The 26,967-nt window shown below is 38.8% G+C and overlaps 1 protein-coding gene and 1 pseudogene across 1 annotated transcript in view; one reads left to right on the top strand and one right to left on the bottom strand.

Annotated features, from left to right (window-relative positions):
* LOC148115375 (ABC-type organic anion transporter ABCA8-like) overlaps positions 1 to 13,092 on the bottom strand; it is a 70,821-nt gene extending 57,729 nt beyond the window's left edge. Inside the window, exons 1-4 of the mRNA XM_087885153.1 lie at positions 12,900 to 13,092; positions 11,829 to 12,030; positions 8,710 to 8,868; positions 799 to 899 (exon numbers count right to left, since the gene is read on the bottom strand). Of these exons, the coding sequence (XP_087741279.1) occupies positions 799 to 899; positions 8,710 to 8,868; positions 11,829 to 12,030; positions 12,900 to 13,004 (567 nt within the window). The 5' untranslated portion in view covers positions 13,005 to 13,092. The remainder of the gene's footprint in view (positions 1 to 798; positions 900 to 8,709; positions 8,869 to 11,828; positions 12,031 to 12,899) is intronic.
* Positions 13,093 to 20,903: 7,811 nt separating this feature from the next.
* On the top strand, positions 20,904 to 25,558 carry LOC148115374 (uncharacterized; annotated as a pseudogene).
* Positions 25,559 to 26,967: the final 1,409 nt, after the last annotated feature.

The following is a 26,967-nucleotide window of genomic DNA, read 5'->3' as shown; positions in this document are numbered from 1 at the left end:
ACCAAGCCACGCCCACAGAACCGGTAGTAAAAAAATTTGAATCCCACCACTGGTGAGTTGCCTGCTGTTTCACTGGTAATTTCTAAATATCATGTGATTGCAACATCCACTGTCTTATTCCAGTAAGGATGGGATTCAAGGGGAATTGTTTCACAAATAGACACAGCCACACAAAACCTAGCAGGCCAAGCAGACAATATCTAGCAATGGCTAAGAGCAAGAAAGTTGAAGAATGAGACCGAGAGGCTAATTCTGACTTTTATCCAACTTCCAAAAAGACTGAAAGAAAGAACAGGTAGTCCTCATTTAGCAATTGCCTCATTAGTGACCATTCACAATAACAACGCTGAAAAAGCTCTGTGACCAATCCTCGCAGTTATGACCTTGACCAAGTCTGTAAAAAGCAAAGGGAAGCTGAAGTAAAATTGTAAAATCATGATGTTTCTCTTAGCGACTACCTCACTTGTTAACCAAGTTAACAAGTTGTAGTCCTAATTGTAGTCACTAAATGAGGACTATCTATACCTGTAGTTGGCTCTTTCTTCCTTATTAAGGTTAGGTCTCTGCCCTTTGTCAAGAATATAAAATCTGTATTATAGCTTTGGGCAACTCAGACATCTGAAGATTGCACCTTCATGGGCTAATTGTTATGGAACTACTGCACAACAATAACAACAAAAAATAGTATATCAATTGATAGAAAAATTCAATCAATGTACAATAATCTCTCTCAAAAAGGTAATAGCATCTAGGTTATACAATTTACAAATATAAATACATTAAAGCTATCTCACTTACTTCAATAAGTGCACTATCAATGCTAGATTGCAATGATACAAAACCTTGAAACCAATACCTTGGATTTAAACAATCAGATGTTGTAAAGTTGTTACAGTAATCTACAAAAGAGAAATAAAGAGAGAATGCTAGTTTATTATGCATAAAATTTATTTAATACCTTATTAATAAGGCTATACATTAATTCCCCTTCATGGATTACTACTTTATTGTGGCGAAGGGGCTTGTGTAGCTCAATGAAGCTATGAGCTATGCAGTGCAGGGCCACCTAAAATGGCCCCTGCAAAATGGGCAGAGAGTTCTGACAAAATGTGATTCATTGGAGAAGGAAATGGCTACCCACCCCAGTATCTTTGCCATGAAAACCCCATGGACAGTACCAAAAGGCAAAAAGATATGACGCTGGAAGATGAGCCCCTGAGGTCAGAAGGTGTCCAATATGCTACTGGGGAAGAGTAGAGGGCTAGTACTAGAGCGCCAGAAAGAATGAAGCAACTGGGCCAAAGCCAAAAGGATGCTCTTCTGTGGATGCATCTGGTGGTGAAAGGAAAGTCCGATGCTATAAAGATTTTTTTGTCTATTTGTCTGTTTTTGGAACCTGGAATATAAGATCCATAAATCAAAGCAAACTGGATGAGGTCAAACAAGAGATGATAAGATTGAACATCGACATCTTAGGAATCAGCGAACTAAAATGGACAGGAATGGGTGAATTTAATTCAGATGACCATCAGGTATACTACTGTGGGCAAGAATCCCTCAAAAGAAATAGAGTAGCTTTCATAATCAATAAAAGAGTAGGAAAAGCAATACTGGGATACAATCCCCAAAATAACAGAATGATCTCAGTTCGAATCCAAGGCAAACCATTCAATATCACAGTAATCCAAGTCTATGCCCCAACTACTGGTGCTGAAGAGGATGAAATTGACCGGTTCTATGAAGCCCTACAGCAGCTTATAGAATTAACACCAAAAAATGATGTCCTTATCATCATGGGGGATTGGAATGCTAAAGTAGGAAGCCAAACAATAACAGGAATAACAGACAAGTTTGGCCTTGGAGTAAAAAATGAAGCAGGGCATAGAATTCTGTCAAGATAATACGATGGTCATAGCAAACACTCTTTTCCAACAATCCAAGAGACGACTCTACATATGGACATCACCAGACGGTCAACACAGAAATCAGATTGACTATGTCCTCTGCAGCCAAAGATGGAGAAGCTCTATACAGCCAGTAAAAACAAGACCAGGAGCTGACTGTGGCTCAGATCATGAGCTTCTCTTTGCAAAATTTAGTCTTAAATTGAAGAAAGTAGGGAAAAGCACTAGGCCACTCAGGTATGAACTAAATAATATCCCTGATTAATATACAGTAGAGGTGACAAATAGATTTAAGGAACTAGATCTTATAGACAGAGTGCCTGAAGAACTATGGATGGAGGTTCACAACATTGTACAAGACCATCCCAAAGAAAAACAAATGCAAGGAAGCAAAATGGCTGTCTGAGGAAGCTTTGCAAATAGCTGAGGAAGCAAAAGGCAAGGGTGAAAGAGAAAGATACACCCAATTGAATACAGAATTCCAGAGAATAATAGAAGAGATAAGAATGCCTTCTTAAATGAACAGTGCAAAGAAATAGAAGAAAACAATAGAATAGGGAGGATCAGATATCTCTTCAAGAAAATTGGAGATATGAAGAGAACATTTCATGCAAAGATGGGCATGATAAAGGACCAAAATGGCAGGTACCTAACCAAGGCAGAAGAGATTAAGAAGAGGTGGCAAAATTACACAGAAGAACTATACAAGAACGAACTTAACATCCCTGATAACCATGATGGGTGGTCACTGATCTCGAGCCAGACATCCTAGAATGTGAAGTCAAATGGGCCTTAGGAAATCTGAGCAACAACAAAGCTAGTGGAGGAGATAGTATTCCAGCTGAGCTATTCAAAATCTTAAAAGACGATGCAGTAAAAGTGCTACACTCAATTTGCCATCAAATTTGGAAAACTCAACAGTGGCCACAGGATTGGAAAAGGTCAGTTTACATTCCAATTACAAAGAAAGGCAATGCCAAAGAATGTTCAAACTATCACACCATTGCAGCATTTCACACGCTAGTAAGGTTATGCTTAAAATCCTACGAGCTAGGCTCCGGCAGTATGTGGATTGAGAACTACCAGAAGTACAGGCATGATTTCGAAGAGGCAGAGGAACTAGAGATCAAATTGCCAACATACGCTGGATCATGGAGAAAGCTAGGGAGTTCCAGAAAAACATCTACTTCTGCTTCATTGACTATACCAAAGCTTTTGATTGTGTGGATCACAACAAACTGTGGCAGGTTCTTAAAGAGATGGGAGTACTAGACCATCTTATTTGTCTCTTGAGAAACCTACATGCGGGTCAAGAACCAACAGTGAGAACTGGGCATGGAACTACTGATTGGTTCAAAATTGGGAAAGGAATCCGGTAAGGCTGTATACTGTCACCCTGCCTATTTAACTTATATGCAGAATACATCATGAGAAAGGCGGGACTATGTTGCGTAATTTTGAGGATCAGACTCAATAAATGATTCAAGAACGAAGTATTCAAACAAAACACTATTTATTTACAGTAGGCATTCTATATTCTCTGAATGTTCATAGATAGAAGCAAAGAAGGAGGTGCATGCATCTCCTTTTATATCATTAAGGCGGAGTAAAGGATGGGAGTGGTTACATATGAATATATTAAGGAAGGAAGAATAAATTAACCCCTGATACACTGTGTATGTACATTTTCTCCATTTGAGAATAAGGCATTTACTTGTGACAAATCCCCCTCTAAATGCCGATTCGATATACAACAATAATTACATTCAGATTCAGAACAATATAAGACTTGTAGTTTTGAAGTTAAATATTTATGTTGTTTAGATGGCAAAGGCTTAGTCAATATATCAGCTATCTGTTCTGAAGTTTCGCAATGGATGGCCTTAATAAATCCATCTTGAGATAATTGCCTTACATGCTTGAATTTGATATCTATATGCCTGGATCTTTTACCAATGGCATCAGATCTAGATATCTCAATAGCAGCTTTATTATCGTCATGTATGATAAATGGTAAGGAAGGATTTTTCCAAACATCTGTTAATAAATCATTAAACCATACAAGATTATTGGAGGCTTTAGACAAACAAACATATTCTGCCTCGGTCGTTGATGTGGCCACTAAATCTTGTTTTCCAGTATACCAGTAAACTGGACAATTATTAAGAAAGAATATATAACCTGAGGTGCTTTTTCTGCATTTAGTATCACCTGCCCAATCCGCATCAGTGTAACAAGTGAGGATGGGCTCCTTAATATTATTGGGTTCCAGTAGTAGGCAGAAGTCTAAGGTGTGTTTTAAATACCTCAATATTCGTTTAATGGCTTCCCAGTGATACATTAAGGGTTTACCAACATATCTGGATAACAGATTGAGGGGTAAAGCAATATCAGGTCTAGTCCAATTGGATATATACAAAAGGGAACCAATAACTGATCTGTAAAGTGTATTATCTTTAAATTCAGGGGATGACTCATCCATGTTTCTTAAGAAATCAACCTGCATTGGAGTATCACAAGATTTGGCATCATTCAAATTACACTTGTTCAGGAGTTCTATAATTTTATCTTTTTGAGAAAGTTTAAAACCTTTTTTGGTTTTACTGATTTGAACTCCAAGGTATTTGTTTACTTTTCCTAATGCTTTTAAAGAAAAATGTTCATTTAGTTTTGTTACAAATGTATCTCTTTTCTCTTTATGTTTACCAATATATAAAATATCATCCACATAAATTAACACAAATTCTAATGAGTCACCTTCTTTTTTAACAAAGAAACAATTGTCAGCAGTTGTGGCATTGAAATTCATAGTTTTGAGTACGTTGACTAAACATTCATACCAACGTTTGCCAGATTGTTTTAATCCGTACAAACTTTTATTCAATAACCAAGTTTCATTTTTGTTTGTGTATTGACTATGAGGTGCTCTTACATATATTTCTTTATCGAGTTTTGCGTGTAAATATGCTGTCTGTATGTCATATTGAAAGACATCAAGATTAAGTGCAAATGCTATGACTAAAGCTGTCTTAACACTCTCAGTTCTTACTGTGGGAGAGTATGTGTCTGTGTAATCCTCAGGATACTTTTGAGCATAACCTTGTGCAACTAATCTAGCTTTATATAATGTGTTGCCTTCTTCCAGATTTTTAATTTTGAATATCCACCTGGTGCCTATAATAGTTTTGCCCTTAGGTGCAGGAGTGGGTGTAAATACATTTAACTCTCGCAAACTGTCCATCTCTTTGGCCATAGCTGATTCCCATTTTTTTCTTTCTTCAATGGGGAGTTTTAATACATCCTCGTATGTGTTAGGTGTTGATGTCTCATTATCCAAGTGCATTATGTAATCCTTATATTTGCTTGGCACCTGATTTCTATTACATCTGATTGTTTTTTCTGGCTTGCTATCGTTATCGTGTAAATATCTTGCCTCCTTTTTTGTTAATGAATCTGTTTTTATTCTGGGGTGACTATTTGTCCATGTTTTATTTTTGTTTTCATGTGCATTGTGATTGAATTCTTCTCTATCTGTTTTGTCTTGATGTACAGTGTCTGTTTTTGTATTTGGGAATATCTCATTAAGATGTATTTTAGACCAATTGGCCTGTTCATGAAACACAGCTGTTCTAGAAATTATGAATCTGTTGTTATTATCAATAAATCTGTACCCTTTTGTGCCTGTTTCGTATCCCATGAATCTAAGTCTTCTGGATACGTTCTCTCCTTTACGCCTCAACTGTTTTGGTATGTGTACATCCGCTGTGACTCCAAATATGTGCATGTGTGTTATTTTGGGTTTTCTTTTATACATTAGTTCATATGGCGTTTTGTTTACTATGCTGGACCAAGTTCTGTTTTGAGTATAATTGGAATATAATAATGCTTCTGACCAGAATTGTTTTCCTAAGCCAGCATCTTCTAATGTGCATCTAATCATGGTTTGTAGTGTCGAGTTCTTTCTTTCTACCACTCCATTTTGGAATGCAGAGAAGGGGCTAGATGTGAAGTGTAGCATTCCTTTGTTTTTTAACCATTGGGAGAATTCTTTTGACATGAATTCAGATCCCCTGTCTGTCATGATTTGTTTTATTTTAATATTATGCTGTGTTTCTACACGTTTATAAAACTCTTTAAATTTTTGAAATGTTTCATCTTTGTGTCTCAAAGTATAGACAAATCCATAACGACTATAGTCATCTACAATAGTTAGAAAATATCGTTTTCTATATGTGATTGATGGGGTTAATGGACCAACTAGATCCATATGTACCAGATCAAAAATGTGATTAGTTGATCGTGTTGCCTTTTTTGGTTTGGGATTAGTTCTGAGTTTTGAGGACTTACATACTGAGCATTCTAAATAATTTTTACAATTTTTTATTTTAACACCTTCAGCATGTTCAATCATTTTTTGTACTACAGGAAAACTAGCATGTCCCAATTTCCTATGTAATATATGTGCACATTCATCGTGTATTGGTTTTCCAATTGTAGGTTTTTTGTTATTTAGTGTGTCATTAATAGATGTGTTTTTGTGATTATGACTTGTTTCATGTTCTTCTTTATTACTATTACTATTGTCTTGATTCTCTATGTTAGTGTCATCTTCCATGTTTGAATCAATATTGTGTAGCCATTTTTCTTCTGTGACCAAATATGGTAGACCCCCTCTGATAACCACACTACTCAAATTTGTTTTATTTTTCTCTAGTGTTGCCTTTCCTTTTGAGAATATTATATTTATGTCAGAATCTCTACTTAGTTTTATTGCACTAAGTATGTTATGAGGTACTTCTGGTATTAATAATACCCCCTCTATTTTCCCTAGACCGGGTAAGTTTACATTTCCTCTACCAATAACTTGAACCTTTTCTTGATTGGCTACCTTAATAATAAATTTATCTTCTACAAAGGAGGATAATATTTTTTTGTTATGTGTTGTGTGATTAATTGCCCCAGAATCAATGAGACAATCATTATCCCTTGAATCCTGTATGTTAGCTATATTATGTTTCTCTAATCCATTTAATGATCCAGATTTCCTATCTCTTGAATTATCTCTGCCCCCTCTACGCTCTCTAAAATTACATGAGTTTCTATATCTATGTCTGTCAATAGACGATTGTCTGTTATGATATCTGTTTCTATAGTCATGTTTTTGTCTTTCTCTAAGAAATTTAGGACAATTTCTTCTACAGTGTTCTTTGGATCCACAATTATGACACTCAATAAATTCTCAATATTTTTCTTGAAATACCACACTCTTATTTTGTCTATGTTCTATGTGTGTATTGCAGCGGCTTCTTCTTAAATTATCTTCAGCTATTAGCTTATTTGATAAATTTTCTATGGATAAGTATCCCAAATTAATTGTGTCTAAATGTGATATGTAGTTATCCCACGATGGGTCTAATGAATTAATGATAACACTTTTCATTGTCTGGTCTGAAATTATTTCTCCCCTTAAATGTAGCTCTGCTCTGATTTTGTTTAGAGGTATCAAATGTTCACTTATAGTAACCCCAGGTTTTACCCTAGCTGAGAAGAAATCTTTAGACATTCTTGTAGTGGTTGCTACACTTTCACTATGAAACAATTTAAACATGCAGTGAATAATCTCTGAGACAGTCAAGTTATGCTTAATACTATGATACATAGCAGGAGATATACTAGATATTAATAAGCAGAATGCTCTGTGGTGTAGGCAGTCCAATTTTAGAGTCCATGACCTTGAAAAGTTGGCTTGAAACTCAATATTAAGAAAACTAAGATCATGGCATCTGGCCTTCTCAATTCCTGGCTAATACATGGGGAATAAATGGAGGTAGTGACAGATTTTATTGTCCTGGGCTCCAAGATCACTGCAGATGGGGACTGCAGACAAGAAATTAAAAGACGCTTGCTCCTGGGGAGGAAAGCTATGGCAAATCTAGACAGCATTCTAAAAAGCAGAGACACCACCCTGCCAACAAAAGTGCGCATAGTCAAGGCTATGGTTTTCCCAGTTGCAATGGCTGTGAAAGTTGGATCATAAGAAAGGCTGAGCGCCAAAGAATTCAGGCCTTTGAACGATGGTGTTGGAGAAGACTCCTGGGAGTCCCTTGAACTGCAAGGCGATCAAACCGGTCAGTCCTAGAGGAGATCAACCCTGAATGCTCTTTAGAAGGCCAGATCCTGAAGATGAAACTCAAATACTTTGGCCACCTAATGAGAAGTAAGGACTCACTGGAGAAAAGCCTAATTCTGGGAAAGACTGAGGGCAAAAGAAAGGGACGACAGAGAATGAGGTGGCTGTATGGAGTCACTGAAGCAGTAGGTGTGAGTTTAAATGGACTCCAGAGGATGGTAGAGGACAGGAAGCCCTGGAGGAACATTGTCCATGGGGTCATGATGGGTCGGACACGACTTCGCAACTAACAACAACAAGAAGAAGACATTAATTATGATATATTTAACTGGAAACAATGTGCATGACGCATGAACTCAATGTGATTGTTTTTTATATGTATAAAATTTTCATTAAAATTTTAAATTACAATAGTTTTATCAAGTTGATCAAGGTCAGCTAGGTGCTGTCATATGCAATGAGGCCAAATATGTTACACTCTCATTTAAAGAAAAGAATTATATTATTTAAATATGAATCTGTACAACCGATATAAAGAAGAAAGTCCTTTTCATATGTTACATTAATGACATATAAGACTATAGAAATGCAAAAACCCAAATCTGCATCTAACTTTCCTGTACACATATACGTATTTGGAAACTGGAACATAAGCACACAAATATCATAAATTACCTATCTCTCCAATATGTTGATTTGGGGAAACCATTATATATGAAGGGAATCGGAGTCGATATGAGACTTCATCTTGAAATACAACTCCAATTAGGTCTGTTTCTTCCACTTGTGCTTCTTCCATGAATTTTTCATCTTCCATCGCTTCTGTCTCTACACCTTTAGCACAGAAATCTGGTTAATATGTGTGATCGCATGCAGGAGTGACACAGAAAAAATGTCTCACTGTCTAGATGTTTGACTAGGTGCATCAATCTAGCATTCCATGAAGATATCCTAAAAGGCAGGATTTGGCAAAAGTATTCAATCAATCAATCAAACAAACAAATTTTTATTTGATCATAGACCAGCATGTAGGATACAGTTAATGAAAATAAAATTTAAAAAATGTGTATATACAGTATATAAATATTTTAAAATATCTGAAATATCTAAGAGGGGTTAGACCCTACAGCGTAAATTGCAGATTACTTAGCAGTACTTAGACAGAAAGATGGAGTCAGATTGATCCAAGAATAACATTTTAAGATAAAATGAATTTGAATAACCTGGATATTTAATTAAAAAATGGAAACAATATGTACTGCCATGATCCTGCCTAGACTAGGGATAATAGAGAACAAAGTGTTCCATCAACAAGAAGCAATGGATGGAAACTAATTAGGGAGAAAACCAACCTAGAACTAAGGAGAAATTTCCTGACACAACAATTCTGTGGAATTGAGCAGGAGGTCGAACTAGAAGACATGAGCACATTCCCCCTTGCTTAAGCAGTGGGTGAGCATATACAGGTGCACTCCAGTGGTGGGTTTCAAATTTTTTTACTACCGGTTCTGTGGGCGTGGCTTGGTGGGCGTGGCTTGGTGGGTGTGACTTGGTGGGTGTGGCACGGGAAGGATACTGTAAAATCTCCATTCCCTCCCCACTCCAGGAGAAGGATACTGCAAAATCCCCATTTCCTCCCTATCAGCTGGGACTTGGGAGGCAGAGAATAGATGGGGGTGGGGCCAGTCAGAGGTGGTATTTACCGGTTCCCCAAACTACCTAAAATTTCCACTACCGGTTCTCCAGAACTGGTCAGAACTTGCTGAAACCCACCTCTGGCGTGCTCCACTCCATTTGCCCAAGCGCCAGACATGCGTGCCTGCCGCTCGCGCAAATGGAGTTGTGTGCATGCACACGCAAAACTGGAAAAGTTGGGGAACTCTGGGCTAAAGAAAAGGCCCTTCTGAATTTGGGAATTGTTATGTGATTGAGATATCTGGTAGTTGAAGACAATGTGCAGAGAACCTCAAGAGGTGTTTCTGGGTCAGGCTAAGAAGTCGGCTTGCAGCTCTGGCAAAAGCATTAATTATATTAACTAAAACCTATGCTTTTGTTAGTACCCAGTTTCGTGGCCACAACTGGGACTGGCAACTTGGTTGTTAAGTGAAGCAGATACAAACTGCAACTGTGCTTACGATCTTACTTCAGCTTTGTTTTGCCCTATAGACCTGTGAAGGTCATGACTGGGAGGAGGATGAAAAAGTTTCATTTTCATCTTCATCATAACTGCAAACTGTTGCTAAGTGTGGCAGTTGTTAAATGAGAACCTGTATTTAAAAGGGAATAGACTACAGATAGGCAAATGGAAACTTGGGAGGAAAAAGGCAATTTGCTTCACTTTTAGACACAATAATGCCAAAATAACTGTCAAGGTTCCGACTAACAAACTCAAACAAATCAGAAGTCTGAGACTGGAATCTTCCTCAAAAAACTTCTTTATTGGGTATATCATATTGGCACGATTAAAGGCAAAACCAACTCTATGTTTCCCGCTGTTTCAGTATAATTAAAAGAGTAAATGATTCTCTCCCCAAGTGTCACAGGTCACATTGACCAATTAGGCACTCTTCTCCATCTTCATCTGACACTTGTGGAGATGATCTTAGTTCCCATGGGGAAGTTCTGTGTTATGTCTAGCAAGGCATTGCAGCCTCTCCCCCCATTCTGCCTTCTGCCAGGTTCAGTTTCAAGTTGACAATAACACGATCCATGTTTTCATGCTTGAATCAGTGTTCCATACAAGTATATACAGGTAGTCCTTGACTTATGTCAAATAGTCACTAAACCAACAGTTGTAAATCAACCTGTAATAGATGGAATTTGAATCACAACACATGTTGTTACTTTCCCTCTCTTGTAACCCCTGTGCAGGTACCTACAATCTGGTTCTCAAACACTATCCATTCAGCCATCAACAGATCTGAAAGACAGTGTGTGTATGTATTTCTGTCTGTTTCTGTCTCTGTATATGATCTGAGCCAACTGATGGATCCACTGTTGTTTGGACTTGTTCAAAATGTAACCTGTTAAAACAGGTTGTTGGTAGGGCAAAATGCATAGAAGTGAGCTTCAGGTTATATTAAACTTTGATTGATTGCACTTTAATTTTGAGTCTTGAGAGTAATTAAAAGGAACAAATTAATATTTTCGAATAGACATGGTTTCAATTACAAACAGAAATCTATTTCCAGCACAGTATAATTTGGCTTTAGAATCCTTTCTACTTCACTCAGTTTATTTTTGGCACAGTAAAGTTGGAATAGAGAAAACAATGTTTCAAAACTTAAGTAATTTATACAATGCTTAAATCCTAAGAAAAATGCTGATAGGTTATACTCTGCTTTGAAAATAACTCATAGATAGCCAAATACTTTTCCTGCAGAAACAAATGCTAAGGTAAAGGTAAAGTTCCCTTCACACATATGTGCTAGTCGTTCCCGACTCTAGCACATATCTCCATTTCAAAGCCGAAGAGCCAGCACTGTCCGAAGACATTTCCATGGTCATGTGGCCAGCATGACTAAATGCCAAAGCCGCACTGAACGCTGTTACCTTCCCACCAAAGGTGGTCCCTATTTTTCTACTTGCATTTTTTATGTGCTTTTGAACTGCTAGGTTGGCAGAAGCTGGGGCAAGTAACTGCAGCTCACCCCATTACGCAGCACTAGGGATTTGAACCAATGAACTGTCAATCTTTTGATTGACAAGCTCAGCATCTTAGCCACTGAGCCACCATGTCCCTATCTTACTTGGTATTAAATGTTACTTGGTATTAAAAGAAAAGATAGATATACCTTTCAGGATAGATATTGTTTCTATTTTGTCCATTATTTCTCTTGCCAAAGTGGTATTTGGAGTATAAGCAATTCTAAGTCCAGTATTATTCCCGGGAAGTTTCCCAAGGATGGCTAAAGGTACTTCTTGGGGAGACTCATAGTATATCATGTTTGCCATTATTATTGCTGCAATGAGAAGAGCCAAGGACGAGGACCATTCCTGGAGACAAAAATCAAACATACATCTTAGCAGTGTAATAATATAATATTATTAACGGGCTTGAAAGCATAATGTTGGGACATGCTAATTAATATACAGCATTAAGAACTCAGAATGATAACTGTAGGAGATGACCAGGCTGAGCCTGAGGGAGGGGTGAAATCTCAATTGTGACTGGACTTGATTTTATGATCATTTTTATGATGGTTATAAAGCAAGTCACCAGAGTCACTAAGCAAATCATGTGGTTGCTAAGCAAGCCATCTAATCATTAAGCAAATCCGGCATAACCAATGATCATTTTCTGCCAGCAAGAAACATTGTAAGTTGTGGTCCTTTGACTGCAGGACACTGCAAACGGTCATACATGGGAGTCATTACCAAGAACCCTAAATACAATCACTTGACAGTAGAATGTGAGCAGTAATTGTAATTTCAAAGATGCATGTTACAGTATCTTTTTTGAAGCCCATCACAGCTGTGACTGGTCATTAAGTGACCCCTTGTAAGGACTTGACAAAATTTTGGCAGCCTTCAGCCTACCCACTTGTTCAGGTCTGCATAAACAGAAAAAGGCAGGAAGAAAACAGGATGCTTTCCCATAAATCGTTAACACTTCGCACTTCTGTGTAGCTGTTTTGAACTAGATTCTCTCTTGTTTGGACTAAAAGAAGGCACCAAAGGATAAACAGATGGATAACTTTAAAGAATCCCCAAACAATGCCTTTCGATAACCATGTAGAGCAATGAACACAAATACATTGTAGCCCTTTTCTTGATTGTCTCTTTAAAAAGGGAGAAGGAAAACCAGAAGAAAGCAAAGCGAGCTGGAACTCCTTTTAAAGCCTCATTTAATGGTGTATACTTGCCTGAAAACTGTGCATTCTCATTCTCCACTTCAACATTACATTTTTCCACAGAAGGGCAGCAGTCTGTTGACACACGCTTCTTTCTCTTATGCGCGGTTTCTGCATTTTAAAGTCCGCTGGACATCAGAAAGGGCCCTACAGAGAGATCTTGACACTGAGCGCACTGCAGTAGGACACACAAGTTAAACGGAGCAATTCCCCTCCCCCTCCTGCTTTATTACGCAATGCTCTGTGTTTCATAAAAGATTAATAGAACTGTGCGGGGTTTTGAGCTAGCATTGCTGGAGAAGGTTTCGTTTTTTTAACCAGCTATAACAGCAAAAAAAAGGGGGGGAAAGGAATCTTCAGATACTTGCATAATACTCCTCTCTATTTGTAACCCCCCCCCCGCCCCTCCCAAGGTATTTCCAAATCTCTAGGACATCCTTATTCAGAACCAATCCAATTATGAATAAACAACCTATTCATACATTTTTGAATGTTGTACTTAAATAAAATCCCTGTATTCCAGAAAGATCATGTAAACCATTTCATCTGAATAGGATGAAGCAATGATCTATGCCTCGATAAGATATATTTCTCTAAGATGAAATTATACTGCTAGAGTGTAGTAGTCTTTTATTATTTTGTTTCTTAGCTAGATAGCAGTGAGAAGAAACAGTCAAAATGTGAGAAAAAGGTTACTCTGTTAAAATCTAAACTGTTCCTCTCAAATCAATGGTTATCTCGTAGTATTTCCAGATGTCTAAGTGTAGATTTTTGTTAAAAATAACTGTTCCAGTTGTGAAAAAACAAAAAAAACACTTGCCTTGCTTGATTAAATAAATAAAACCCCTCCTGTAAGCAACATCAAAAGCTTACCCAGTTTAATGATATACAGGCGTACACTGAACTAAATGAAAGTTACCATGAGTGTTGGATTGAGATGAGTCAAGCAGAATCATTTCTAATAGGTTAAATCACAGATACCTTGATATCCAAATATTATTCTGAGTAACTGTGTTTTTTAATGAATTCAAACAAATGAGTTTTGTTTTAATGAGTAAAACAAATACTACTCAACAAAACAAATTAAAGAACCTCAAGACAGATGCAATTTCAAGTTATTGTTGTAAATACAACAGTGAAAAGATAACATGAATATGCTTACCTTAAGCAATTGGCTTAAGCCAGAAGCTCAGCAAAGAATTCACCAAATGCTAATAATGGAGATTTGTCTGAAATGTCATTAGCATTCTGTCTGCAACAGCTCTTTTTGTTGCTTTGAGCCTTCCTTCCTTCCTTCCTTCAGCCCTTTTTCACAGTCAAAAGATCCAAGAACTTTCCAAGTAAATGTGATATTCTGGTTTTCTCAATATTATCCCTCTTCCAAGTTTTTCTCTCAGGAAAATTCAAAGGATTTACTTGGTGCAAATGTTTCATTGGTGTATGAGAAGATAAAATTATATTGATAGAGTGTGAGAGAGTAAAAACAACTTTTTAAAATGTACATTCTTTTCCGTGCCAGATTGAAAAAGAAACTAAATTAAAAGGGCTCAAAACTTTTACAAGTCTTAACAACAGTCCAATCTACAAAAGCAGTGCAAAAATATCAATGGGGGAAAAAAATAAGGGTTCAAAATAGGTCAAGTTCTATTTGTCACTTGTTCAGTTCAAATGGAATTTTCTGTTTATTATATTTGTTTGGCAGAAATAGGGATTCAGGAATTCAAATTATAATTATAATTATGCAAGCCAAGAATATCATCTGAGCCAACTGAAAAATAGAATACAGTTCCTAACATAATATACAGCAAAAACCTGTCATTTGATGATAATTTTGGTCTCAAAATTAATACAGTACAAGGATAATACAACAGATATGTTTGATTTTGGGGTGTTGGTTATATAAGATTTAACTGCAGTTATCTCACTGTCAAAAATACTTGTGTGTTTCCCATATCACTTTTTGTGTGCAAAACTCCATATTTCCTGTCCCTGATATTATTCATATTTCACACAAAATTTGTTTGGGATGACAGGTAATAAAAGCAATGAAAAAAGTATAGGACCAAGGGACACAGAGAATCATTGAGTGGAAGTAACTCTTAATTGAATGCAGATATATTCATTTATCATAATGCAACTCTGTCCATTTGACATTGGATGTTTAAATGCTCCATTTGAGCATTTCTTGGATCAATAATCCTGTTGCTGTGCTTCAGGAACCAACAGGTCAGAAGGAAAATCAAGAATAGAAACTTATTCCCAAGTGAATTGTTACTCAAAATAATTGGGAAAAAAGTGCTTTGCCAAGCATGTTAGTATGAGTGAAACACCTTTCTCTGATGATTAAAATAGCCCTTATGGCATTTCTTAAAGAATTGCATCCAGAAGACATGTAGCCATATATCTATTAAAATTCTCTCAATTGCAGGTTCTCCTTCTCAAAATTAATTGTGGAAATAGATGTTTTATTCTACTATTCTAATTTCTATAAAGAAACTTGTTAATTATTGGATTTCTGGTTTGGTATCACGGCGAGACAGTTGGGGAATTAGCGGGCTCTGATGAGAGCCGCGAAAACCCCAGCTGCCGAACCACTGCCAATGGGTCTTCGGACCAGAACCATCCTGCAGGAATGGGGAAGAAAAAGAGGCGCCTTGGACAACCAAGAGGAACAGGGAAATTCCTTGAAGGTCAGAGGGAACTCTCTGTGAGTCGGCGGCGGGGGGCAGCAGCCATGGCGGCTGCCACGAAGTTGGGACAACTGGTCTAAGTATAGAGCTGGAGAGAAGAAAGAAACAGAACAGAGTCTTTTTGGAGCCGGGTGAGTGACAGCCAGCTCAGGCTTGAATAACAACGAGAGAAACATCTTACAACTATAAGACCCCTAATGTGTAACAGCGGCTAAGGAGCATGGGGGCAAAGAGGATTTTGAAATGTAATTTGGAAGAGACAAAAACCCAATTGAAAATTGATTTCTGAACAAACTAATTGGAAACTTTAAATAATTAGATATGATTAAAGGATTGGAAAGAAATAAAGAGATCCTTCCCCCCCCCCTTTCTTTTTTAAATGGCAAGAAAAATAAAAAGAATGGATAATAAGCTTTAGGAAGAAAAAAGGGATGGATAAAAACAGAAGTCAAGTAAGATCGTGATGTAATGGAAACAAAATGGATACTTATTAAGCAATTGGAAATTGTGGGTTGCAGAGAGACATCATCTGGAGTAAAAAGGAACATTGTAACTTGGTTCTTTGGTTTGGAAAATTGTGAACTTCACCAGATAATAACCCTGAGAATTTATGGAGGAGGATTTTCTTGTCTACAAGGAGTTTGACTTTTGGAGGAATAAAAAAAGAAATAGAAGGGAATACAATGGAACTTTTATAATTGGAGCAACTATTTGATTTGGAGAATGGAAATAAAAGAAATATCTATAACGTTGCACAGAGGACAAAATTTGAGGATATAAAAATCGAAATGGAGTATACATGTGTGGACAAGAAAATGAAGATGGAGAAATAAGACATAGAAGTGGAAACTAAAGAAGATAAAGATTAAATATAAACAAATAATTGAACATGTGAATACTAATAATAAAAAGGAGGTCCCTAGAGATTATATTGAGATTAACAATAACACAATGATGATACTGAGATTAATAATGATATAATGATGATTATATGGAGATTAATACTGAATGATAAAAGAATAAAAGGTTGGAAAATATTAAGAAATTTAAAGAAGTCCAGGATCTGGATTTATATAATGACTATATTGAGATAAGATAATAATAATAATAATAATAATAATAATAATAATAATAATAATAATAATAATAATAATAAAAAAAAAAAAAAAACACCTTACTCGGAACAGCTTACATCCTCCGACGATACCTTAACAGTTCCTAGGTCCTTGGTTAGGACTCGAGCTGCTGAGCTATTAACCAGCCTCAAAGGCTGTGAATCTCACTAAAGATTAACTAATAAATAATAATAATAATAATAATTATTATTATTATTATTATTATTATTATTATTATTATTATTATTATTATTATTATTATTATTTTATTTCTATACCGCCGTTCTCCCGAAGGACTCAGGGCAGTGTACAGCCAATTTAAAAACACAAGACAAACGATCATTAAAAATTAAAATAATTACATAGATTTGGCCCGATTTAAAACCCCGAAAATTTAAAATACCCCAATTTAAAAATTATGTTGATAGCCCGGCCTGGTGGAACAACAGGATCTTCAGTGCGCAGCGAAACACCCGGAGGTGAGAAGAATTATGTTACAGATATTTAGAAATGAAATAGGGATTGAAGCTAAAACATAGGGAAAATAGATTGCATTAAAAGAAATATAGCAATGGATATAATGAACCAATTTTTTATTACGATGTTAAAAGATACTACTTGAGGAAATTGATGGTTATAATAACTGGGATATTGTTTAAATACCTATAACAGTTGTTATAATTTGAATATTTTTAATAATATAACTACAAAAGTAAAATATGATTATGTTGGGAGTAACAGTGAGAAAAATAAAGATAATTATACTGGGATTAACAGCAAATAAAATGATTATACTGAGATTAACAGTGAGAAAAATAAAGATGATTACACTGGGATTAACAGTGAATAAAGATGATTACACTGAGATTAGCAGTGAGAAAAATAAAGTTGGGATTAACAGTGGAATAAAGATGTATTTTGTACATTGGGATTAACAATGAAAGGATAAAAGAAAAGGTTAAATTAGAAAATTGATAGCTATAATACTTTGGGATATTGTTTAAATATGTATAACAATTGTGATAATTTGAACATTTATTACCTAAGTGAAAAAGAAAAGAAAACTGAAACAATATATGATTATGATTTATAAACAAAAATTACTTAATTGGTGTTATATAAATAGTATGGTTTGATAGATAGAATTTAGGATAATGGGGAAATTGTGTTAAAAAGCATTATTTGAACTAAGAGCTATGTTTAAATGTTAAATTGCTATATTCCAGTTGTTTATTAGGAGCGCCATGTCGGCACGGACCTAGTGAAGCCAGCTCTGACCCCACTCATTTTGCACCTTGTCTCTGCCTCTGTTTCCCCCTCCCCCCAAGGTGTGTCATCAGTTACATTCCCCAATGAAGCAATTTCACGGGTCATAGAAGTCACTCCTTCCAGCCATTACTGGTTTCTGTGGAGATGGCCTTGACTTTGGCCAGCTAGGATGTGCATTGTTTTGACTGAGGTGCAAATTCTTCAATGCAGCTGTGAGGCTCGATTCCCCATCCCCCTGCCTATGGCAACTCGGGAACAGGTTAGAGAAGTTTCGCAAGTTGACACTATTATATATATAGCAATAGCAATACCACTTAGACTTATGTCCCGCTTCACAATGCTTTACAACCCACACTAAGCAGTTTACAGAGTCAGCATATTGCCCCCATCAGTCTGGCTCTTCATTTTACGGAACTTGGAGAGATGGAAGGCTGAGTCAACCTGGTCAGCCTGGTGAGTGTCAGCCTTGGAAGCCTTTTTTTTCTTTGGAACATTTAGTGCCTGGGAAAGCGGGAGGGGGGGATTTCATGGAGCAGTGGAAGATTAGCCATAACAACATTCCTTTCTCTGGGAGTCAAGGATGTTTGCCCTGCACCTGGAGGGAAGTGATGGGGATCATCTCCGGTTGGGATGAAGAAGTGATTGGACTAGTGGTGGGTTCCTCCTGGTTCCGCCCGGTTCCACCGAGCCAATAGCAGTGACGATATGATGAGAAGATGACAATACACGAATAGATCAGTGCCTGCAAAAATAAATGGGTAGATCAGTGCGTGCAAAAATAAATGGGTAGATCGGTACAGCTCTGCAAGCAGTTAAAAGCCTGGTAGACCAGTACCTCTGCTAAATCCTAAATAATTGTCACATGACCATCAAGCCACGCCCACAAAATAAGCCATGCCCACAGAACCGGTAGTAAAAATAAATTTAGAACCCACCCCTGGATTGGACCATGTGATGGACATGTGGGTGCAGGGAAAGGGACTTTGACTTTCTTTTGAATGGGGAAAACCTGGCACTCTCAGATGCAGGTTTTCCCAGATGTGCCAATATGACATATCTAATAAAGTGGAATGTTGAGGAATTCCTGGCCTCGGAGTTTTCTTTTGTTGGGGTGTTACTTAGAACCCTGACATTGAAATTCAAACTGCCGAACTGCTGGCAGCCAACAGTCAGCAGAAGTAGTCTGCAGAACTGCATTCTAAGCACTGAGCCACCACAGGTATGTATGTATGTATGTATGTATGTATGTATGTATGTATGTATGTTTTTGAACATGGCTACCATGCCTATTCTGGAAAATAAACAGAATTCCAAGAGTATTCCTGATTTACATTCCTTACTTGTGTGTTTTATTTTGAAAGTTGTCTCTTCCCATATTAAAGGGAACTGAAAGTCTCTTGTGTTGAGAATAATGGAAGCATTTTATTCTCAGCTTTGTCTTCTCTTTCTAGCTGCTGGGACTTGGCAAAATTTAAAGGCACGCTCTAAAAAAGGCATTAAATGATTGCCAAAAAGAGTTGGGGAGAAGGAAAGGGCAACCAAGGCTCTATTGTACATTGATTCACATGCTAGATATTTATTGTTTTTTTAATCATTGCCATGACAAGATTATGTGCCCCCAAGGGGCACATAAGTTCTTGAGCTATAACCATGATTGAGCCTCTGTGAACTGTAGCTGTAAACTATGCTGGTCATTAAGCCAATCACCATGTAACTGCACCCGATTTTAGAACATTTTTGCAGTGGTCATTAAGTGAATGCACTGGTTGTTAAGGGAACACAGCAGTCATTAAGTACAGACAGTTTCTTCAATTAGCGTGCTTTGCCAGAAACTGGAAGTAAACACTGGAAACCAGCCCAAACCGCTGAAAATTGTGAAAATGTCGTAAATGGTCATAAAGGAAGAATCAATTGCCAGATGCCTTAAATGCAATCACACAACCACTGGGGGTTTGACTGTCAGAACTCCAGAACCAGGTGATAAGTAGCTCTGGGGAACTCTTGCTTTGAATGGTTAAGTGATGACTACTTGTCCTGCATGATACAAAACCTGAAAGTCTGCGACTTGCATCAGGAATGGGAGCTTAAGCACCAAACAGCCAAACTTGCATCATCCACCCACATGTAATTTTTTTCAAACCATAATTTTGATTTATAATGGACATTGCTGTACAGATGAGTTCATAAAATCACCAGGAATCAAGCTTGAGTCAAATATATATTTTGCCTTTCAAAGGAAGAAATATAACTTTGATATGATAGTTTGAGTCAGTACCAAAATATGGTATCAGGGACAAAATATGTGTCAGTCACTTGCTTTTGAAACATATGCAAGCCACAAAGTAGGATTAACTAAAAACAAAACATGAACATTCGCAAATGCATGTGTTACATTTTTTTTTCTCCAACATTTTCTTCCCATCCCTACCTAATCACTGAATCCTTTACTTCAAATGTACAATAAAACCCACTGAAAAAGTAGGCATACAAAGAATCTAGGAGTGCATTTGTGCATGCATGTTGAGTAGCTTGCCTGCTCTTGGAAAAAGGCATCCCTGGGTGGATAAATATAGATAATACTAAGTTGATCAGAAGTATAATAGTCACCCTTAATTATTTATATTTTAATTAATGTATTTATTTGTTACATTTATTTGCTGCCCATCTCGCCATGGGGCTGCTCTAGGCGGCTTACAACAAAACAGGAAAAAAAAATCAAAAATGTAAATAAACAATACAATAAAAATAAACACTGGAAGTACAATAATATATGTACTAATGATACATATATATGTATCATAATAAGATATGGCGGGAGTAGGGGGCCACATCATGTGCTGGGGGCGCGCACTCGCTGTTTGAGAGCAATTGCGCGCCCCGGTCCCCAAGACTCCACTCAGATACTAGGTGGCTTAGATACTCAGGACCTGGGCCTCCAGCTGATGTTATGCAATGCCAGGTCCGTGATTAATAAGGCCCCCCTCATCCATGATTTTATACAGGAGGGGGGAGCGGACCTGGCAGCTATTACTGAGACTTGGTTGGGCCCGGAGGGAGGGGTCCCCCTGGTTGAGACGTGCCCACCGGGCTTCAGAGCGCTTCATCAGCCGAGGGCCCAGGGGAGGGGCGGGGGGGTGGCGGTTATTATTAAAGAAGGTCTTGGTCCGAGGGAGACCACTGTGCCACAGATTGCCGGATGTGAAACCCTCTTTGTGAGATGGGGTCATGGGGCTCAGATGGGCCTGTTGCTCATGTACCTGGCTCCCTGCCGCGTGGCAATGGCCCTGCCCGATCTACTCGATGTGATAGTCACGGTGGCAGTTGATACACCCAGACTTATGGTCATGGGTGATTTCAACCTGCCATCCGTTGGTGAGACGTCTGAGATGGCCCGGGAGTTCATGGCTTCCATGATGGCCATGGACCTGACCCAGTTAGTTCATGGCCCCACCCACAGGGGGGGTCACACTCTGGACTTGATTTTTGTCTCTGGCCAGTGGTTGAGTGGCCTTGTTATAGGGGATATAGACATGGAACCCTTGTCATGGTCTGACCACTCACTCCTTCGCCTAGATCTTCGAACCGCTACACCCCGCCGCAGGTAGGCGGAGCCTACAAGATGGGTCCGCCCCAGGTGCCTGATGGATTCTGATAGATTCCATATGGAGCTTGGGCCATTTCCTGAGGTTCTAGCACATGACTCGATCGGGGACCTGGCGGCCTGGGATCAAGCAACTAGCGGAGCTTTAGATCGAGTCGTGCCTTTGCGGCCTCTGACCCGGTGTCGATCCCTCGCGGCTCCTTGGTTCACTGAGGAGCTGAGGGAGATGAAGCGCTGGAAAAGACGCCTGGAGAGCGGTTGGAGGGCCAGTCTCACAAAATCTGATCGAATACTGGTAAGGTCGCATATTAAGACCTACCTAGTGGCGATAAAAGTGGCGAAGTCTAATTACTTTTCCGCTCTTATTGCGTCATCAGAGAATTGTCCGGCGGCCCTGTTCAGAATGACCCGCTCCCTGCTTCAACCGGGAGTGCGGGAGGACCCCTTGGAGGGCAGGGCTGAGGATTTCGGATGATATCTGTATGACAAAATCGCTCAGATCCGGCGGGATTTGGACTCTGACTGGGTAGATCCGGGCAGGATGGCGAGGAATAGTCTTGAGAATGTTATCTGGGAAGAGTTTGACTCTGTGACTCCGGATGACGTGGACAGGATTTTGGGGAGACTTTTTTTTTTTTAATTAAATTTTATTAACATAAACAAACGTAAAACACAAATACATGTAAACACTTATACATTAACAAAAAGTCAATTGACTAACTTCTAGAAAACCTTCGCATCGGTGATTAATGTCCATTTAACCAATTTTCCTTAATCATACTATTTACAAATTTACTTGCTTATACCTTAATACATTCATTGAAGTTCAGCAGTATCTTTCTATAATCATATTAACCATTTATTTATACAATCCTACAGCTCATCTCATGTATCTATTTCTACAATTCTTCAGTTATGTTCTCCTAATGTCCTATGTTGTTGGCCCTATCCTTCTTTCTAACCATGTGTACCATTTTTGCCAAACTAAATAAAAGTCAGTGTTCTCTTTATCTTGGAGCTCTTTTGTGAGCCTATCCATCTCTGCGCATTCATTTATTTTTGTTATTATTTTTTCTTCTGTTGGTATTATCTCGGATTTCCAATTCTGAGCGTACACTATACGTGCCGCTGTCAATATGTGGATGGTAAGATATTTTATCTCCTTGGTACACTGTGGTGTAGTCATTCCAAATAGAAAGAATTCTGGTTTCATTTCTACACTTTGCCTCATTGTTTCTTCAATTATTCTCTTAATCTCTTGCCAGTAGCGTTGTGCCTTCCTGCAAAACCACCAGAGATGGTAATATGTCCCCATTTGTGTCTTGCACTTCCAACACATTGGGAAGAGTTTGACTCTGTGACTCCGGATGACGTGGACAGGATTTTGGGGAGACTTAATGCAACCACATGTTTACTGGACCTTTGTCCCTCCTAGTTAGTACTGGCTTCCCGGGAGGTCACATGAAGCTGGCTCCAGGGAATTATCAACGCTTCGTTGAGTGAGGGTAACTTCCCCGCTGCCTTGAAAGAGGCGGTGGTGAGGCCTCTCCTCAAGAAGCCCTCCCTGGACCTGGCAGTATTGGCTAACTACCGTCTTGTCTCCAACCTTCGCTTTGTTGTTGAGAGTGTGGTCGTACGACAGTTTCCACAATTCCTGGAGGAAACGTCCTATCTAGATCTGTTCAGGCTTGGGCACAGCACGGAAACAGCATTGGTCGTGTTGGTTGATGATCTCTGGAGGGCTCGGGACAGGGGCTGCTCCTCTGTTCTGGTCCTATTAGATCTCTCAGCAGCTTTTGATACCATCGACCATGGTATCATGCTGCACCGGCTGGAAGAGTTGGGGATGGGGGGCACCGTGTTACGGTGGTTCTCTTCCTTTCTCTCCGACTGGTCGCAGTTTGTGTTGATGGGGGGCAGAGGTCGACCTCGAGGCCTCTCATCTGTGGAGTGCCACAAGGGTCGGTCCTCTCGCTCCTTCTGTTCAACATTTATGTGAAGCCGCTGGGCGAGATCATCCATGGCTTTGGGGTGAGATACTACCAGTACGCTGATGACACCCAGCTGTACATCTCCACCCCAGGCCACCCCAGCGATGCCCTTGAAGTGATGGCCCAGTGTCTGGAGGCTGTACGGATCTGGATGGGGAGGAACAGGCTCAAGCTCAACCCTTCCAAGACCGAGTGGCTGTGGTTCCTGGCATCCCGATATAGTCAGCTGACTCCTCGCTGACTATCGGGGGCGAGTCTTTGGCCCCCGTGGAGAGGGCGCACAATCTGGGTGTCCTCCTGGATACACAGCTGTCCTTGGAGGAACATCTGACGGCTGTTGCCAGGGGGATCTTTGTCAGGTTCGCCTGATTCGCCAGTTGTGCCCTTTTCTTGATCGGGATTCCGTGTGCACAGTCACTCATGCCCTCGTCACCTCTTGCCTGGACTACTGCAATGCTTTCTACATGGGGCTCCCCTGAGGAGCACCCGGAGGCTCCAACTGGTCCAGAATGCAGCCGCGTGGGTAATTACGGGAGCTGCATGGCGCTCCCGCATAACACCGCTCCTGCGCAAGCTGCACTGGCTCCCAGTGGTCTTCCGGGTGCGCTTCAAGGTGTTGGTTACCACCTTTAAAGCACTCCATGGCATAGGACCTAGTTATCTCCGAGACCGCCTTTTGCCACCGACGACCTCCCATCGACCCATGCGCTCCCACAGAGAGGGTCTCCTCAGGGTGCCATCAGCCAAGCAATGCAGGCTGGTGACCCCCAGGGGGAGGGCCTTCTCTGTGGGGGCTCCCACTCTCTGGAATCAACTGCCCCCAGAGATAAGGAGAATCCAAGACCTTCGTGCCTTCCGCCGTTCCCTTAAAACTTTCCTTTTTCAACAAGCCGGGCTGGCCTAACAAATCCTTTTAAATGATTTTAAATGATTTTAAATTCGTTTGTCTTTTTAAATTTTGGGCCAAATTGAGGTATTTCCTTAAAATCTGTTTCTTAATCTATGTATTATGTATTATGTATTTATGTGTTTTTACTTGGCTGTACACCGCCCTGAGTCCCTAGGGAGAAGGGCGGTATATAAATTTGAAGTAAAATAAAAATAAATAAATAAAATAAATATGAAATTTAAAAAATGAGTGGAAGGGGACCAGGAAGGTAGGTAAAGCACTGACGCCTGGCTCCTAAGGACAAGCCCCTTTGGAATTGCAACTGATCTCTTCTTTCTTTTTAGAAAGAGTATCAAGACGCACTCTTTAAATTTACCCTTCAAAACAGTTTTAATGCTGATATGTACAGGTAGTCCTTGACTTACAACAGTTTGTTTATTGACTATTCAAAGTTAAAACAGCACTGAGAAAAGTGACTTATGACCATTTTCACACTTACAGCAGCATCCCCATGGTCATGTGATCAAAATTCAGGTGCTTGGCAATGGATTTGGCAATGACGGTTGCAGTATCCCAGGGTCATGTGATCAACTTTTGCGAACTTCCGACAAGCAAAGCCAATGAGGAAGTCAGATTCGCTTAAGAACCAGGTTACTAATTCATCAATTCCATTGATTCACTTAACAACAGTAGGAAGAAAAGTCATAAAATGGGATAAAACTCACTTAACAAATGTCTCAGCAAAATAAAATTTGGGCTCAATTATGGTCGTAAATCTTTAACGTGTACCAGTTTTGCTTTAAGATTATATATTTTAAATTACATTATTTGTAATTTCTTAACTACACTTTCAAATATAGTGTTGACACAATGAAGCACAACTAAGCCCGGGCCCTATGCAAGTTTGTACATATATGTGGTTCAAGACATGACACCATTGGTTTCCTGTAGATGGACTGTGCATCTCTTTGGAAGTCCAAAGTGGTGTTCTGCAGTCAGTTTGGTTTGAGCCCAAAACCCAGAGTCATAGTTATCCACATTGTCCTTAAGAGAAAAGGAATGCTTGAGTCGAAGGAGAAAGATCTCCTTTACAGATCCCTGGAATTGACCACCTGAGCTTAAATCTGGCTCAGGAAAGAGCTGAACCTCACACAAGTTGTAACAAAAGCAACTGCCTTCCTGCACAGTCAATGTATTGTGTTACTTTGGAGCAACTCAGTCTCACCAGAGTTTTTTTTTTAATGTTTTTATTATTAAAATATAAACAAAAATATAAAAACAATACAAAGACAAACAAAACCCCACCACCTACAAACCCACACAACATTCTACGTATATGCTTTTTGTCATCAACAGAATATATAATATATTTCTTTACGTATTAATAAGAAAATAGTATTAAACTCTTAATTCAAATAGTTTAAACTAAGAATAATCTTGCATCTTCTCTGTATTCATCTCCTACTATTAATCTTTCCCCCTATGTACTTTCATCTACAGTTGTACTGATTTTCCTTTCCAGCCATTGGTACCATTGGTGCCACACGAGATAGTAGTCACTTTCTTCCTTATCCTGGAGTTCCAGCGTCAATCTATCCATTTCGGCACATTCTGTTATCTTTGAGATGATTTTATCTTTGGTTGGGAGTTGGTCTAATTTCCAGTTTTGAGCGAACAGTAATCGTGCTGCTGTCAAAATATGTATAATAAGATATTTCGTCTCTTTGGTGTATTGTGCTGCTATCATGCCGAATAAAAAAAATTCTGGGCTATCTTCTACTTGTAGGTTCGTTATTTCCCCAATGATTTTCTTTATGTCTTGCCAATATTTTTGGGCCTTCATACATTTCCACCAAGCATGGTAATATATCCCCTTTTTTGTTTTACACTTCCAACAGAGTGAGGAGGCGTTCGGGTATATTTTGGCTAATCGAACCGGTGGTAGGTGCCATCCGTAGAACATTTTGATAAGATTCTCTTTATAAGATGTGGCCCTTGTCATTTTAATGTTTTGTTTCCACAATTTCTCCCAATTTGCCAATTGAATATTATGCCTTATGTCCCTAGCCCACCTTATCATGTTTTCTTTTACTGTTTCTTCTAATAATTTTATGATTATGATTATGATTATGATTATGATTATGATTATTATTTATTAGATTTCTATACCGCCCTACTCCCGAAGGACTCAGGGCGGTGCACAGCCAAACAATAAAAACACATACAATACAAAATTTAAAAATAGAATAAAATCAAATTAAATAATTTTGGCCCCGACAAATTTAAAACCATAAACTTTTAAAACCAATTTAAAATTGAATATATAAAATACTAAAAGATATTTAAAATTTTAAAAATCTTTTATAAAAGAGGGGGAAAATTAGGCCAGGCCAGCCTGGTGAAATAGTAAGGTCTTTAAGGCGCGGCGGAAGGTGCGCAGATCCGGGATCCTCCGTATCTCTGGGGGGAGCTCGTTCCAGATAGTAGGTGCCCCCACAGAGAAGGCTCTCCCCCTGGGGGCCGCC

This window comes from Pantherophis guttatus, chromosome 2, assembly GCF_059756535.1.
Source record: "Pantherophis guttatus breed Tessera chromosome 2, ASM5975653v1, whole genome shotgun sequence".
Lineage (NCBI taxonomy): Eukaryota > Metazoa > Chordata > Lepidosauria > Squamata > Colubridae > Pantherophis > Pantherophis guttatus.
The sequence above is the reverse complement of the archived record's forward strand: the minus strand, read 5'-3'. Positions and strand labels throughout refer to the sequence as shown.